Consider the following 15,703-nt stretch of genomic DNA (forward strand, 5'->3'; position numbering starts at 1 on the left):
TTTCAAAGAGTCAAGATTCAGGAAGTATATGAATAAATTGGGCCCTGGAATAATGAGCCTTCAAGATTGTTTTAATGACAAAATGTGTTCACACGTTTGATTATATTCTTAATACATGTAGTGGGATCTCTAAATTCACTAATGCAGTTTTCAACATTGTGATTGCTGTGATATATATGTAGTCATGTAATAAACAATCAGAAGGTGCTGATGAACATATACATACCGGCCGGTATTCAGAAATAGTTGATTGCAATTGCAAACACTATACAAAAAAAATCTCCATTGATTAATTAACGTTCATCAAACAGAACAAATATTAATAACCTGATTTTGAATAGTTAAACAGAGATAATTAAAATGAAGCATGTTTTTAACACCATAGAATAAATCTTAGACATGTGGAAGCCAGATTGGTGGGGGGAAGTGACTACGTGTGCGTCGGTTAAAGTGAGGCTCAACAGTTTGACTAGACATATGGTACACCCCCATATCTCTCTCTGCGCCATTTACGCTGCCACCATTGTAATCACAAAAATCATGATTAAAATAGATGCAATTCCCCTTTATCACCCCTCTAGTGTCCTCCTCCATCCAAAACGACGGACCATGTCCCACAAACAAAGCCTTGGTACCCAAATCCTTTACTTCCGACCATTCTTCACTATCAAAATCATACTTGAAAACCTTGAAACTCCTTGTCTTGTAAATCCTGTCAAAAATATTACTATACAGTACTTTTCTAATAACCACCAACAACCCATTGGCTTCAAATCCCAAAATATATGCTCTGTTTTTATTTCCTCCTGACCATTCATCATAAAATTCATCAGGCAGCGTTGAAACAGTTACAATAGTTGTTGGGTGGTTCTCTTCAGAAACATCACAAGCCTAGATCCGGCCGTTACAATCAAAACTAAAAATACGACCCTTGTGATACGTGATATCTAAAAACATACCAATCTTACTATCAATGATAGTTGTCCACTTTTCATCTCCTAACCGACAGAACCCTAGCTTCTCATAAGCTCCCAATAACATCACCACCAACGATGAATCCACAAGGACGAGCTTCCTGATTCCCAAACCTTCTCTATACCAGAATTCAGATCTCGAAAAGGTATAGAACTTTGGAAGATTGATGATTTTACGTGAGAAAGGATGTATAAGTTTTGGAACAAAATCGTCTCCCACAGTTAACAGCCAGCCAGATGAAGACATGCATAACTTACCACTAATTGCTTTAGGTAGCCTTATTTTACGGATGCTATTGTTTGAGAGACAAAACAATTCTAGATAATCATCTGGACGGTACTTTTTCCTAACAGACAATAGAGAAGGAAAACGGGAAGGAAGTCCATTGGGGTAGTGGTCCTTGTTAGCAGCCCGGACGGCGGCTGAACGCCAGGATTTACATACTCCGGCAAAAGACATGTAATCTTCATGATACAAATTATGCTTCTTTGCTATGATATCGAGTATTTCAGCGAGCATCTCAGACCAATCCTTTGAATCGAAAAGGGCAGACATTGCTTTCTTCTTTAATCTCAAAACTTTATATAATACTGAGGTATTATGATTAACTCTTACGGTACGATCGACTTAAAACCCTACGAACTGAATGTCTCTCAACTAATGAAACTTAAATATCGTGCACCTATATGAGTTTTGAATATAGTTTACGGAAAAAAACCCTATATTTTTTATTGGTTTCATTTGTTTTTTCTAATTGGGCTTATCTTTTATAGAATAAATAATGACCCATTTTATTTTTAGTTGGGTAAGTTCACCAAAATAAATAATTGTAATTGCTTTAATATTACTTACGAATTTGAGATATTAATAGTTTTTTTTTTTTTTTTTTTTTTTTTTAACAGCGATTGGGATCACTCGAGGGAGATTTTAACCACCCGTTTATATATATAACTATAACTATATAAGAGCGGACCGGCCTTTCAAAAAAAAAAATAATAATTTAAAAGACTGCAACCAGTCTGATTAGTTTACAAAATGACATTAAATTTCGACGTATAATAGCTCCACATAAGTTATGAGTTGTGGAGCTACCATCGTTCCGTCCACCTTTAACCACCATCAAAAAACCCTTTCAGCTTCAATTCTTCCCTTTTTTCCCTACTTTCATTTACTCCTCCCATGAACTCTCTTCACCACCATATTTACTCATTTTTATTCCATCTACCTCATCAAATTCACTCTTTATTTGCATTCCACAAACAACATGTGCAAAATTCACCATCAATTTCACCATTATCTATATATTTTTCAACCAATGAATCCCTCCATATCCATTTCCAACCAATTTTCTGCCCTAAATTCAACTTCTTTGCCTCCACAGATTCCGGCAAAATCCATGACCTGTTGCAAGGATTTTCCCTAACCCTATGTCTGCTTTTAAACTATTAAAATAAGCAATCTAAGTAAGTGTTCTTAGCTATATTCATGTACTTAAAGAGACGTTGAGCATGTGTAGGGTTCTGGTGATTCAAGAAGGTGACCAGTTTCTGTAGATGTTTGATGCTGTTTAGTTCCAGCTAGATGATCAAGTTTTATAGTGTTTTGAAGGTACAAGCTCTTTGTGAATCACATATCACTTTTATATAAGTAGCATACCTGGTAAGGAGCTTTATATTAGTGGTATACAGGTGGGATATAGTTGAGCTTGTGTTTATAACAATGAGAGGCCTGTTGACAAAGATTGAAAAGTTCAATGACTAAACTGACAAACCACCAAAGTTAAAGTTGAGAGATCAGTTTGTCATTATTTTATTTTGCCTATGTTAAAATAGATCGAATTTGGGTTTTAGTCATTTGATCTGTATCATCTCATTCGATTCATCTTTGTCCTCTCTCATTGTTCTGGTATTGTGATTGATTCATCTCATTGATGAACAATCTAACAGTGTTAGTCATATAGATTCGAAGTGTAGAGTTTACACTTGTGGTTTTGTGTTTCCAGTTGTTAATTTCTGGATTGTTTGGTGGTTAATAAATCGTTTGATTTCTTGGTTTCTAGTGTTGAATCTGTTGATTGTTTTAGTTTGTATCTTTGTTCATGGTATCAGAGCGATCGATCATTGGTGATTACGTTTCATTTTATCAGAAAAGGAAAATCAATTTTCAATTCTAGGGTTACGATTTTTTGAAAGAAATTGGGGATTCTTCAGATCTCTAGTTTCAATCGCTGGTTCAAAGTGTTCTTCCGCTGCTATTGCAAGTTAATTTCAAAGCATACAACCGAGCAGGGAGTACTCTGTGAGATCTTTCCTTTCTTACATATATTCTTCTGATTGTTGTTTGCTTTTCGTTGTTTCTGTAAAAGAGAAGGTCCCAAGTAAGACCTGGAGTAAATTCCTTTGAGAACTTACTTATCTGGATCACTGCTTGGATTACGTTTTAGGGTTTTTATTTGCTTTCTTTGTGTTCTTTGTCTTGTTTTTTTTTCTTAGTGCTATTTGATATTTTATAATTATGTCTACTTCTGAGGATACTGCTACTATGATTAGTGATTTAGATTTTGGTGACCTACTTTATTTGCATGCTAGTGACATTAGTAGTACACCATCGATAAATTTTAAATTGAAGGGTAATAGAATTATAAATCTTGGTCTTGTGCAATGGAATTAGCCATTCAAACTAAAATAAAACTGGATTTATAAATGGTACACTTGAAAAGTCTGAAACTGATGATGTTCTTGCTAATCAATGGGATAGATGTAATGTTGTTTTGTTATCTTGGTTTCTTGGGTCAATTTCCGAAGAGTTATACTATGGTCAAATCTATTCTAAAATTGCTTCTGTTGTTCGGGAAGAGTTGAAAGAAACATATGATAAAGTTAATGGTTCTGTGTTGTTCAATCTTCATCAAAAGATAAATTCTTTGACTCAAAATGGCTTAGCTATTTTAGATTATTATCATAAGTTAAATTATTTGTGAAAACAATATGATATTCTGTGTAAAATTCCTGCATGTGAATGTGGTTCTAATAAGGCTAGACATGATATTATTGACCAACAAAAATTAATGCAATTTCTTATGGGTCTTGATGACATTTATCAACCTGTAAGAAGTAATATTTTGACAAGAGACCCTCTTCCAAGTGTCAAAACTGCTTTTTCAATAATCTCTAGAGAAGAATCACATAGAAGTGTCAATGATGAGAAAACTAGAAGTGAATCTGTTGCTTTTTTCACAAATAGACCCAGAACAAATAATTTTAGTAACGAACTAAAATGTGGTAAGTGTGGTAGATCTGGGCATACTATTGAAAAGTGTTATGAGGTGGTGGGATATCCTCCAAGGGTTAATAATCTAAAGTGTACTAAATGTGGTATGACAAATCATACAGTTGATAAATGTTTTGAAATTGTTGGGTATCCACCTAATTTTAAAAGAAGAAATTTGAAGTCCAATAATGCTTTCTAAATCAATATTAGTAGTGTGTCTGAAGTTGCAGGAACATCCAGTTCTTCTCAAAATTCTGTGAATGTTACTAATGATTAGTTGAGCAAACTTTTAGCTATTTTGGATTATAAAGTTGGGAAAAATAATGTTCAATCTAATATGACATGTGAATTTATGAATCTGAATGTGTATTTTAATTCCAACTTTGATAAATGTTTTAGGTCTTTTAACACAAATGATCATATTAATCCTAATTATGGGTGGATCATTGACTCTGGTGTTAATCAACATATGACCAATAGTGATAAAGGTTTTGAAAATTGTATTGATGTTTATGACCTAAATCTTACTATTGCACACCCTAATGATACTAAGGCTAGGGTAAGAAAAATAGGAGATCTTAGGTTGGAACCTAACTTTGTTTTATATGATGTGCTGGTTGTTCTAGAGTATTGTGTGAGTCTGTTATCTGTTTATTTCATTTCCAGAGATAGCAAGTTGTTTGTTGGATTTGATGAGTCTGCTTGTTATATTCAGGAATTGAAAACCAGAAAGAATGTTGTGACAGGTAGACAAAGTGGGGGCTTATATGTGTTTAATAATTGTGTTAAAGTAGTGATTATACTTCAAGTATTGTTAATTGCATGTTGTCTAAAAATGTTTGGCATGATAGATTAGGGCATCCTGCTGACCCTGTTTTACATGTATTAAAAATGATCTTAGATTAGGAGATTTTGAAAAACATGGTCCTTGTGAAATTTTCCATAATGCAAAACAAACTAGAGAACCTTTTCCTCTAAGTGATCACAAGACTACTGAGTTGGGTGAATTAGTACATCTTGATGTTTGGGGGGCGGGGGCCATATAAAGTTGCTTGTAAAGGTGGTTATAAATTGTCTCTTACTATTGTTGATGACTTCTCAAGGGCTGTTTGGGTATATCTATTAAAAAGTAAAGAAGAAGTTTTTGAATTTGTTAAAACATATTGTACTTTACTTGAAACTCAGTTTGGTAAATGTGTTAAGACGCTAAGAAGTGACAATGGTACAAAATTTGTTAATTAAAGAATGAATATGTTTGTGAAAGATATGGGTATTGTACATCAAACTTCATGTGCCTATACTCCACGGCAAAATGGGATTGCTGAAAGGAAACATAGGTACTTGCTAAAAGTTGCAAGGGCTCTTATATTTCAAGGGGGAATCCCTCTTAATATGTGGGGTTTGTGTGTTGACTGTTGTTTATTTGATTAATATGCTTCCATCTTCTGTTATTGCTGGTAAATGTCCATATGAACTTGTGTATGGCAGGTAACCTAGTCTTTCCCATTTGAGAGTCTTTTGATGTCTCTGTTTTGCTTCAATTTTAAATTCTACTGAAAAGTTTGGTTCCAGATCTGAAAAATGTGCTCTTATTGGGTATTCCAATGTCAGGAAGGGATATAAATTGTACAGTTTTGATAAAAAAAATCTATTACTTTAGTAGAGATGTCAAGTTTTATGAAAATATATTTCCTTTCAAAACAGTTGTGAATGATTATGATAATGAGGAATCTAGTAATATAAACACATTAAACTTTTTTAACTTTGATAACTAAGATTCTCAAAGACCCAGTGATGAAGGGAAAGACAATCATTCAGGTGATGACAAGGGAGAGAGAGAGAGAGACAGTGATGGTTCAAAAGAGCACACTGATAGTACTCCTTCTACTTCTGCAACATCAAATGATGATGATAGTCCTCTTGAGGGCAATAATGAACCTTCTGGCCAAATTCCTACACAAGTTCAACAAACTGACCTAAGGAGGTCCACTAGAAAGTCAACTTTACCTGTTATGTTTAATGAGTATGTGATGAATAATAAGGTTAAGTATAGTATAAACAAAGTTGTTAACTATGCTAATCTTAGTGTTGATAATAAATGTTTTGTTGCTTCTTTAAACAAGTCTATTGAACCTGATACTTATTAGGAAGCATCAAAAGACCCTAAATGGATAGATGCTATGAATCAAGAAATTGAGGCCCTTCATAGGAATAGTACATGGGTAATTACTGATCTTCCTGTTAGTAGAAAACCAATTGGTTGTAAATGGGTTTACAAGATTAAGTATAAGTCCAATGGTGAAGTGGATAGGTATAAAGCAAGATTAGTTGCAAAAGGGTAAAACCGGAGGGAGGGCATAGATTTTGATGAAACCTTCTCTCCAGTAGTCAAAATGATTATTGTGAGATGTCTAATTAATATGGATGTTCAAACAGGTTGGGATTTATATCAATTAGATATAAACAATGCCTTTCTTTATGGTGACCTGGATGAGGATGTCTACATGACACCTCCTCTAGGGTATTGTGACCTACCACAGAATAAAGTATGCAAACTTGTTAAATCATTGAATGGCCTTAAGCCCTTAACCAGGCACCTAGGAAGTGGAATGAAAAATTGACTTGTTCATTAATTGAATATGGTTTTGTGCAAAGTAAAAATGATTATTCTTTGTTTGTGAAATCTAATGATGAGTCATTTGTTGGGTTGTTAGTTTATGTAGATGATATTGTTATCACTAGTAGTGATGTTAGTGAAGTTAACAAAGTTAAAAAATTTCTATCTACAAAATTTATGATAAAAGATCTTGGAGTGTTAAAGTATTTTTTTGGGTATTGAAGTTTTAAAATCTGAACAAGGGCTGTGTTTGTCACAAAGGAAGTATTGTCTTGATTTGTTAGCTGAATTTGGTCATATTGGTTGTAAACCAGCTTTAACTCCTATTAAAGTTTCTTTTGCTGATGAAAAGGTATATGTTCCTATTGAAAATATTAATCAATATCAAAGACTTATAGGAGATTGATATGCCTTACCCTAACCAAACCAGATATCTTTTTGACTGTGTATGTCCTTAGTCAATTTATGCATTATCCAATGAAATCTGTGATGCCCCGTACAAAACCATCGTGTACGGTTCATCAATAACAGGATCATTACAAGGTCAAACACTATATGCTGATTGAAAACCAATTTTGCATTCATGAAAAGATAGCGTTTTACAAAAGATAACGTACTTCCTATGAGTAGAAGCATAAACATAAGTATGTGACCCAAAGGTTGTTACAAAGTCATTGTTTGAAAATAACGTAAGTTACAAATGCAAAATATAAGTTCCATGATTGAGACATCTCTAAGTAATGTAACGGAAATCTAACACATCAGGTCCGTAACAGCAAGTCTATAACACCAAGACAGCAAGTCTAACAATGGAAGCAATAACGTCTAAGCACCTGAGAAATACACACTTAAAAAGTCAACACGAATGTTGGTGAGCTATAGTTTGTTATCAGTAAAGTAATGTAGACCACGAGATTTCAGTGCTTCAACCAGCAGTTGAAATCAGTATGAAAAGTATATGCTTAACCGTGGGCACCCGGTAACTAGACTTAACGTATGTATATCACCCCCTAAAAGTGCACTTGGCGAGTGCGTTTGTCCTCGAAGTATTAAATACCCGTTCAATGCTAGCGCGACTAGCCCGAGTGGGGATGTCAAACCTTATGGATCCATATCTAAGATTCACGTTCAAGGTTAGGAAACCAATGATTAAACGTTACCGAGCTAAGGGGAATCTTTGTGCCGTTATGTTACCCACACATATGTAAAGTTTAAGTACTCATGTCTAGTATGTAAAACGTAAAAAGCGCATGTATTCTCAGTCCCAAAAATAGTAAAAAGTAGTAAAGGGATGCTATAACTCACAGTGAATAATTAGTAAAAGTTGATACGAAAAGTATGCAAGTAGTAAGTCGGTCTGAAAGGTCGTCAACCTAAGTCAAAGGTCACTAGGTCAGTCTGTTGTCCCCATAAGTGTAAAAGTTCATAAAATAAGTTTAAGTGTCATCATCATCATCCTCATTCATCAAAGTTAAAGTAAGTTTAACAAGAATAGATATCGAAACAATAGGCTGACTTTGGACAGCTGTTACGACCTCTATACAAAATGAAAAGACGTGTAGTCAGTGGTCATGGCTCCGTATATGAGTCCTCTAAACGCTGACCAATTTTCAGAACCTAACTCATCTTCGTTTGACTGTGGCGATGGTTTAAGTGCGAGTAGGTCAGAAATTTCAGCACAACGTTACAAAGGCGTAGTGGTTTTAAAAAGGCTATAAATTCTAAACTGTATATCGGATTTAGGTGGGTCTTAAACGAAAAGTCATCTACTCGAAACGAACTATCTGAAAATAAATTTTACAGAAGCCCAAAGAGTCTGATCAGACCCCGAAAAACAGTAAACAAGTGCTCCGGTGGGATTCTTGGTGCTTGATGCTCATCACGGTTCTCATCCTTGATGCTTGTAGCTTCAAGTGTACTACTCATTGATGTGTTAGCATCACTTTGACCAAGATTCAAACATCAACACACAAAGTATTAAGACTAAGTAAGAATACAACTCACTTAAGAGTTTTAGAAGGATGATGAACCAAGGTTACATCATATTCTTAGCCTTAACACAAACACAAATCCTATCTACAACAAAAGCTACAAACTTTCATTCAACCAAACAAACAAGACATAAATTTGATCAAACAAAGTAATGGAACCCTAAGCTAGAGAGCTTGGATCCTTTTCACAAAAGTTATGAGATTACAAAGCTAGAAAGCTTGAATCTTTTATGTTCTTGAAGACCTTGAAAGCATAAAACTAGATCTTCAAGTTTCATGAAGACCATAAACACAAGTTTAGATCTTTATAACAAAATAAAGAGACCATAAGCTAGAAAGCTTAGATCTAACAAAAGTAATGAAGATTCAAAGCTAGAAAGCTTGAATCTTGATTGTTCTTGAAGATCCTTGAAGCATGAAGCTAGATCTTCAAGTTACATGAAGACCACAAACACAAGTTTTGATCTTTACAACAAAATAAAAAGATTATAAACTAAAAGATTTAGATCTAACAAAATAAGTGAAGATTCAAAACTAGAAAGCTTGAATCTTCAATGTTCTTGAAGGATTCAAACCCAAGTTTGAATCTACAAGATATAACAAGATCAAAAAGCTAAAGAGCTTGATCTCCACATTATGATGATGATGTCGACTACAAGAAGAAGAAAAGAAGAAAATAAAACATAAAACTTACAATTTTTAGAGTGAGAAAGACTAGAGAGAAAATAAGAGAGTAAGTGTGTGTAAATTATGAATGAGATCAAGTGTGAAATGTGCGGAAATAGCTTGGTTTTTATAGGAGGTGATGGGGTGGCAAGGTGGTGGTGGCTGTAACATCCTCCAATCGGGCCTAGAAGTAAGATGACTATTGTGCCCTTAAGCATATTTGTGCGATTATTTATGCCTTTATTTTATTTATATTGGTAATGTTATTTTATTATTTGGTTAAGACCAGTTTGTGACAAGGGTCACAGAACAGGTTCGTTTATTTAATTTGGATTCCGTTAGGGCAGTCAAATTAAGTACAAAAGTTATCAGATAACTGGTAAATACCCGTGTGTGATGGGGTATGGGATTTTATCCCAAATTAAGTGTATAGTGCTGCCTTCTTCCCTCATTTTCTCCTTTTCTCTAGAATTTTCTCCTAAACACTCCCGTACTCACTTTCTCCTCAATCTCAAACCCTAGATTGCTAAATTGTGTTCTAGAGCTCAAATCTTTCATACTATCTTGTTCTTTACAGTTTACTGAATCTTTTAAGGTAAGATTCATAGTGTATCAAGCTTTATTTTTTGTGAAATTGAAGTTTTTGTGTCAAGTTTGTTAAAAGTTGGTTTTAGTGTCAAATGGGTTGATTTTGATGTTGTTTGTGTCAAAATCTTGTGGGTTTATGCTTATTGATGTTTAGTGTAGTCGATTTGGTCAGTTTTGAGGCAAGAAACGAGCTCTAGAGCAAGAAATGGATAATTTTGGGTTAAACCCATAGCTGTGTTCATCTTCTTCATCAGATGCACACACTCGGTCGAGTGTCTCTTGACACTCGACCGACCATGTAGACGATCGACCGGTTGAGTGGCACACTCAACCGAGTGTGTCTGTGTCCTGATCAGATGATTTATTTTACTCAGTCAACCGAGTGAGGGAACACACACGGCCGTGTGTGTGGATATAATCGACCGACTGTGTGGGTCAATCGGCCGTGTGTCTTTGAGGGCAGAATATTTTACCAAGTGTTGTTGTCTAGCCGTTATGCTGCCCGCGTGAATTCTGATGTTCAGGATGTAAATTCTGAAAATGCATAAGTGTTAAATAGACTTTTTAGTGGTGCTTTTTGTGACTGATTTCTGTACTGTGTTTTTTTGTGTAAACAGACAGAAACTAACTTGATTTGCCTTATGTTCAGGTGATAAGGATAAGGAAGCCGCTCAGTAATAGATTATCTGAGCTAGTTGCTGGTATTCGGTGAGTGGGTCTATCTCCGAATAGAGTATTAAGTAGCTGACACGCTACTTGTTCAGACTCTTTATACTTATGTTTATATTCAGTATGAATACCATGTGTAGTTAGATATTGCCATGCTAGTTAGGACGATTGCATGTTTGATTTTGTGATCTTATGTGTGCACTGTTAGTTGGACACCAACCGAGGCGGCAAGGTTGGGAACCCACCGAGGCGGCAAGGTAGGGTTGATGTGAGGTCGATCGTGGTAGCCTGGTCGGGTCATGATGTTACTGATTGTTCAGTATAGCATAGAAGGACGCATGTGTTGCGTCTGGACGGTTATGCAGTAGAATCAGTAAAGCGGACTATCGGTAGACTGTAGCTTGATCAACTAAGTTGTGTGCTCGTACAAGCTTCCGATCCTCATATTGTCTGTTGTTGTATGCTAGTTCAGGACGTTAGCATAGTTGTGACCCTTGCATGTTCAGTTGCTTATGCTTGGTCTGTTTGATAGAATCCATTCACTTAGCTGTGTGCTAACTCCCCCACATTTCCACCCCTTGCAGGTATAGGTACTGCTGTTAGGATGGGTGTTGCGGACGGGTTTGAAGACATGTTTGACATTATGCTAAACTCTGATGTTCTCGATTTTGAATATTTTATGTAACACCGTCGTTTTGAAATATTGTAATAATGTTAACTAAGATGAATTAATAACTATGTTTTGTAAATGTTATCTAAGAGTATTTATGTAAATTCAGACTTCTGCTGTGATATATATATATATATATATATATATATATATATATATATATATATATATATATATATATATATATATATATATATATATATATATATATAGGGTGTTACAACTTGGTATCAGAGCGTGGTTTAGCAGCAAGTACTTGCGCGTATTTGTTCCTAAACCCTGAGTTAAGTAAAACATGTCCGTGGGATGGGGGCTAAGTGAATGTAGGATGTTTGTACATGTTAGTGTTTAGTAAACTAACAGTTATCCACTAAGATTTTGTGCGAGTGTTTTGTAGCACAGATGGCAGACAACAGGGATGCGAACGCTACAAACCCGATCCACCCCGGAACGTTCAGTGCTCCAGATGTTGAGGATGAGGCGGTAGTTTACGAGGCTGATTATGTACATGAACTTGAAAGTAAGCTTAAGGAAGCCCAAGAAAAGATTACTGAGCTTGAATTAGCTAGACAGTTGGGTAATGAGGATACACCACCAGGTTTTGCTACTACTCAGTCGCATACCGTACCACATATAAACCAGAACCAGTATCAATACCCATTACAGAACCAATTTCCTCAGCATGTCATGCCACCTCAGTTTAACTACCAATACCAAAATCCCATGATGATGAACCAAGTTCAGCCACCCATTTATCACCAGTCATTTCCACAACAGCAATTCCAACCACAATACCAGCCACAAAAAAGATGTACCTTTAAACAGTTCAGGGATTGTGGACCTTCTCCTTTCTCGGGAAGTAATGACCCAGCCGTGACTCTCAATTAGTTATGAGAGGTTGAAAAGGCATTTGATGCCTGTCAGTGTGAGCCAGAATTAAGGGTGACTTATGCGAGCAGGTTATTAAAAGATAGAGCAATGGTGTGGTGGGATTCTGTGATAGCTAGTGTCCCTCCAGAGCAAGTTAAAATGATTACGTGGGAACAGTTTTACAGTAAGGTATGTGAGCAGTATTGTAATGTGTTCGACATGAATAGAATTAAGATGGAGTTCCTTGAAATGAGGATGACGCCGCAGATGTCAATTGACGAGGTAATTGAGAAGTACATGTACAAGTTGAGGTTTGTGCAACAGTGGGTGCCGGATGAACAATCTCGAATTCAGCATTTTGTGAACATGATCCTGCCAGAGTACAGGACCTTTGTGAGGTCAGCACCGACGTTGTATCAAGCTTTTGTGATGGCAAAGATGGTGGAAAGTGATGTAAGAGCAGCCAGAGGAATGAACTGGGGAAACATTGCACCGCAGGGTAGTCAGGCTACCAATCAATCTGGTTCGAAGTCTAAGAAATCGTTTGGGTTTAGACAAAAGGGTAAGGGTAATCAAGGTAGTTCAGGTTCAGGTTCTGGAAAGAAAGAATGGTGTAAGGGATGTAAGTCTTCTCACAGTAGGCAGTGTTCAGAGGCAACGAGAAGGTGTTTAAGATGTGGTATAGTAGGTCATGAAACTCAAGGGTGTTCCTTCAGGGAGAATGTGTGTTGGAGTTGTCATCAGCCGGGTTATCGCTCAGCAAGTTGTCAGACGTCTAAGGATGCAAGTTTCGGTGCATGGTAAGGGGCACATTCGGCATCTGTCGGGGGTTCCACAGCCTCTAGTGGACAGAAGAGAAAGAACCCGCCGACTGCGAAAGCCAGGGCCTTTCAGATGACAGTTGAGGCTGCAACTAATAATGATGATGTCATAACCGGTATGTTCTTGATCAACTCAATACCTGCTAGAGTATTGTTTGATTCGGGTGCAAATAGGACGTTTATGTCTATAGATTTATGTACTAAGTTAGGGTTACCTGCTACTGTGCTGCCTGAGCCTGTTAGAGTAGAGGTAGCTGATGGTAAGACGGTTCTAGTCACAACATATGTGTCTGGAGCTAGTATAGAAATTGATGGTAGCCCGCTTGCTATGTCCTATTTAGTACTGCCTATCCCTAGTTTTGATGTAGTGTTAGGGATGAACTGGATGAGCCTACATAATGCCCATATTAAGTGTGATAAGAAGATTGTGACCTTCCGGTTGACAGAACGTAGTGGGTTCAGTTTTTCATTAATTTCTATGATGAAGGCGAAGAAGTCACTTTCTAAAGGATGTGAGTCTTTTATGGCTTATGTTATTGATGCTAAGTGTCACGACCCTACTTTTTTCCGTTATCCTTTTCAGTTAATTATTTAACTGCCATTAACTGTTAGTGTGCCACGTCATTTCTATGACCTATATTATTATTTTTGTAATATATATATATATATATATATATATATATATATATATATATATATATATATATATATTAATTATTGTGTGTTATGTGAATATTTGTATTCATATTTTAAATTTATACGTTTCTACGTCTCGCGGATTTCCATCCGGCGAATCTTTTTGGTTTTCAAACCAACGGTCGAGTTTTTGGGACATTTAAATCCTAAATATTTTAAATATGATATTTTAAGATCATATTATTATATAGTGTATTTATATTTATTTTTCTTCCCGCGTTTGTTATCTTTCTGAATTTTTAATCGCGTAAGTGCGTTTTCGCGTTTCGGGATTCGTTCGAGCTTTCGGGCTACAAGGAATTGGACATTTAGCAAACTTGGCCCACTAAGGGGCCTACCCCACACCAAACTCGGCCGAACACCCAAGGGGAGGGGGTGTTAGGCTCCCTTGCTTCTCATTTTTTTGGCATTTCAATTTTATTTCACCAAAACCTAATTTATTTTGTGCTCTCCCTTTTTGCTCTCTCCTAGCCATCGCCATCCACCACAAATATCACAATCTTCATCATTTTTCAAGCTTGGATCAAGGATTGATTAGTATAAACGCGTTCCTCTCTTCGTTCTCTACGCGATTACATAGATTGTTTCTCGATTAGGGTATAAACCCTAACCCTAGAACTTTCAATTTTTCATTTATTTTCTGTATTTTGATGATTATTTAGTAGTGTGATGTTTGTGGATTATTGTAATGGTGTTTGTATGCATAGATGTACTCAAAATCACATGTTTTCGGTTTGTAAAATTCTGGACAGTCTCTAATTCGTGTATTCTGAGTTTGTGACTTATATAAATGTTAAAATAAACTATTTAGATGAGTTCCTCTAATCAAGACATTAATTTTAGACTCCGGATTCATGTCGTTTCGATTCCCGGAGCCCTTGTTATGATCGATTTAGTATTTTGTTAAAATTGAAATGTGGATTGACATGAAACCAGGCTGGTCCGACTTTGTGACCTTCCTTGGAGTCTTTAGGGAGTGTTAGTGTGTTAGGACTGATGGTGGGACGAACTTTCATGTTTGGGTCACCTAAATCCGAGCCACGGTTCACCCGTTTTGACTAAAACACGGTTTTGAGTAAATTGAAGGTCCAAGTGGTGTCATGGATGATTACCATGATTTGTGGACTGTTCTTGGTGTGTTCTTAAGTGCACCATTGTGTCGGGTGGTTTGAATAGGCGGAGATGCATATAAGGCTCGCCAGAAATCGACACCCGGGGTTCAAGATACGACCTGATGAACTTTTGAATTAAAACTTATGATTAATTCTAAAACTTATGATAAAAATAATGAATTTCATTATTAATTAATTACTTATGATAAAAGAAGTAATTATTATTATTTAAGACTTATGATATAAATATTTATTATATCATTTAATCATTATTTATGATTTAATTAACATTTTAATTTAACTTACGATTAATAATACTTTTATTATTATTGGAAAATACTTATGATAAGTATTAAATTTATTTTATGAGAATATTATTATAAGACTTATAATAAAGATTAAATAATTATTTAATTATTATAAGACTTAATTATTATTTAATTACGATTTAATTATTAAATACTTATGATTTAATAATTATAATTAGAAACTTATGATATGGTTAATAATTCATTATTAATTAATAATACTTATGATATGATTTAAAAATTTATTATTAATCAATAATACTTATATTATGATTAATATTTAATTAATTAATTAAATACTTATGATATATTAATTATATCACTTCAACTTATATTAACTTTAATAATTCATTTTATTTAATTAAACTTATGTTATGACTTAATTATACACTTTTAACTTTAATAAACATTATAACTTATGTTATTATTATAATTTACACTTTTCAAATT

At 35.1% G+C, this 15,703-nt stretch overlaps 1 protein-coding gene across 1 annotated transcript; it reads right to left on the minus strand.

Moving 5' to 3' along the window:
* Nucleotides 1-393: 393 nt before the first annotated feature.
* LOC139849700 (putative F-box protein At5g55150) lies at nt 394-1,530 on the minus strand. Its single transcript, XM_071839332.1, has 2 exons — nt 960-1,530; nt 394-872 (listed from the first exon to the last, which is right to left on the minus strand). Exons 1-2 carry the CDS (start codon nt 1,528-1,530, stop codon nt 394-396), a joined length of 1,050 nt encoding a protein of 349 aa, XP_071695433.1.
* Nucleotides 1,531-15,703: the final 14,173 nt, after the last annotated feature.

Source organism: Rutidosis leptorrhynchoides, chromosome 5, assembly GCF_046630445.1.
Source record: "Rutidosis leptorrhynchoides isolate AG116_Rl617_1_P2 chromosome 5, CSIRO_AGI_Rlap_v1, whole genome shotgun sequence".
NCBI classification, from domain to species: Eukaryota; Viridiplantae; Streptophyta; class Magnoliopsida; order Asterales; family Asteraceae; genus Rutidosis; species Rutidosis leptorrhynchoides.

Bases quoted from the DNA above. Each gene is read 5' to 3' on its own strand.
- LOC139849700 (XM_071839332.1), bottom strand. From the start codon at position 1,530: ATGTCTGCCCTTTTCGATTCAAAGGATTGGTCTGAGATGCTCGCTGAA. The intron at 873-959 runs GTATGTTTTTAG...ATGTTTCTGAAG, and splicing joins TATCATTGATAGTAAGATTG to AGAACCACCCAACAACTATT.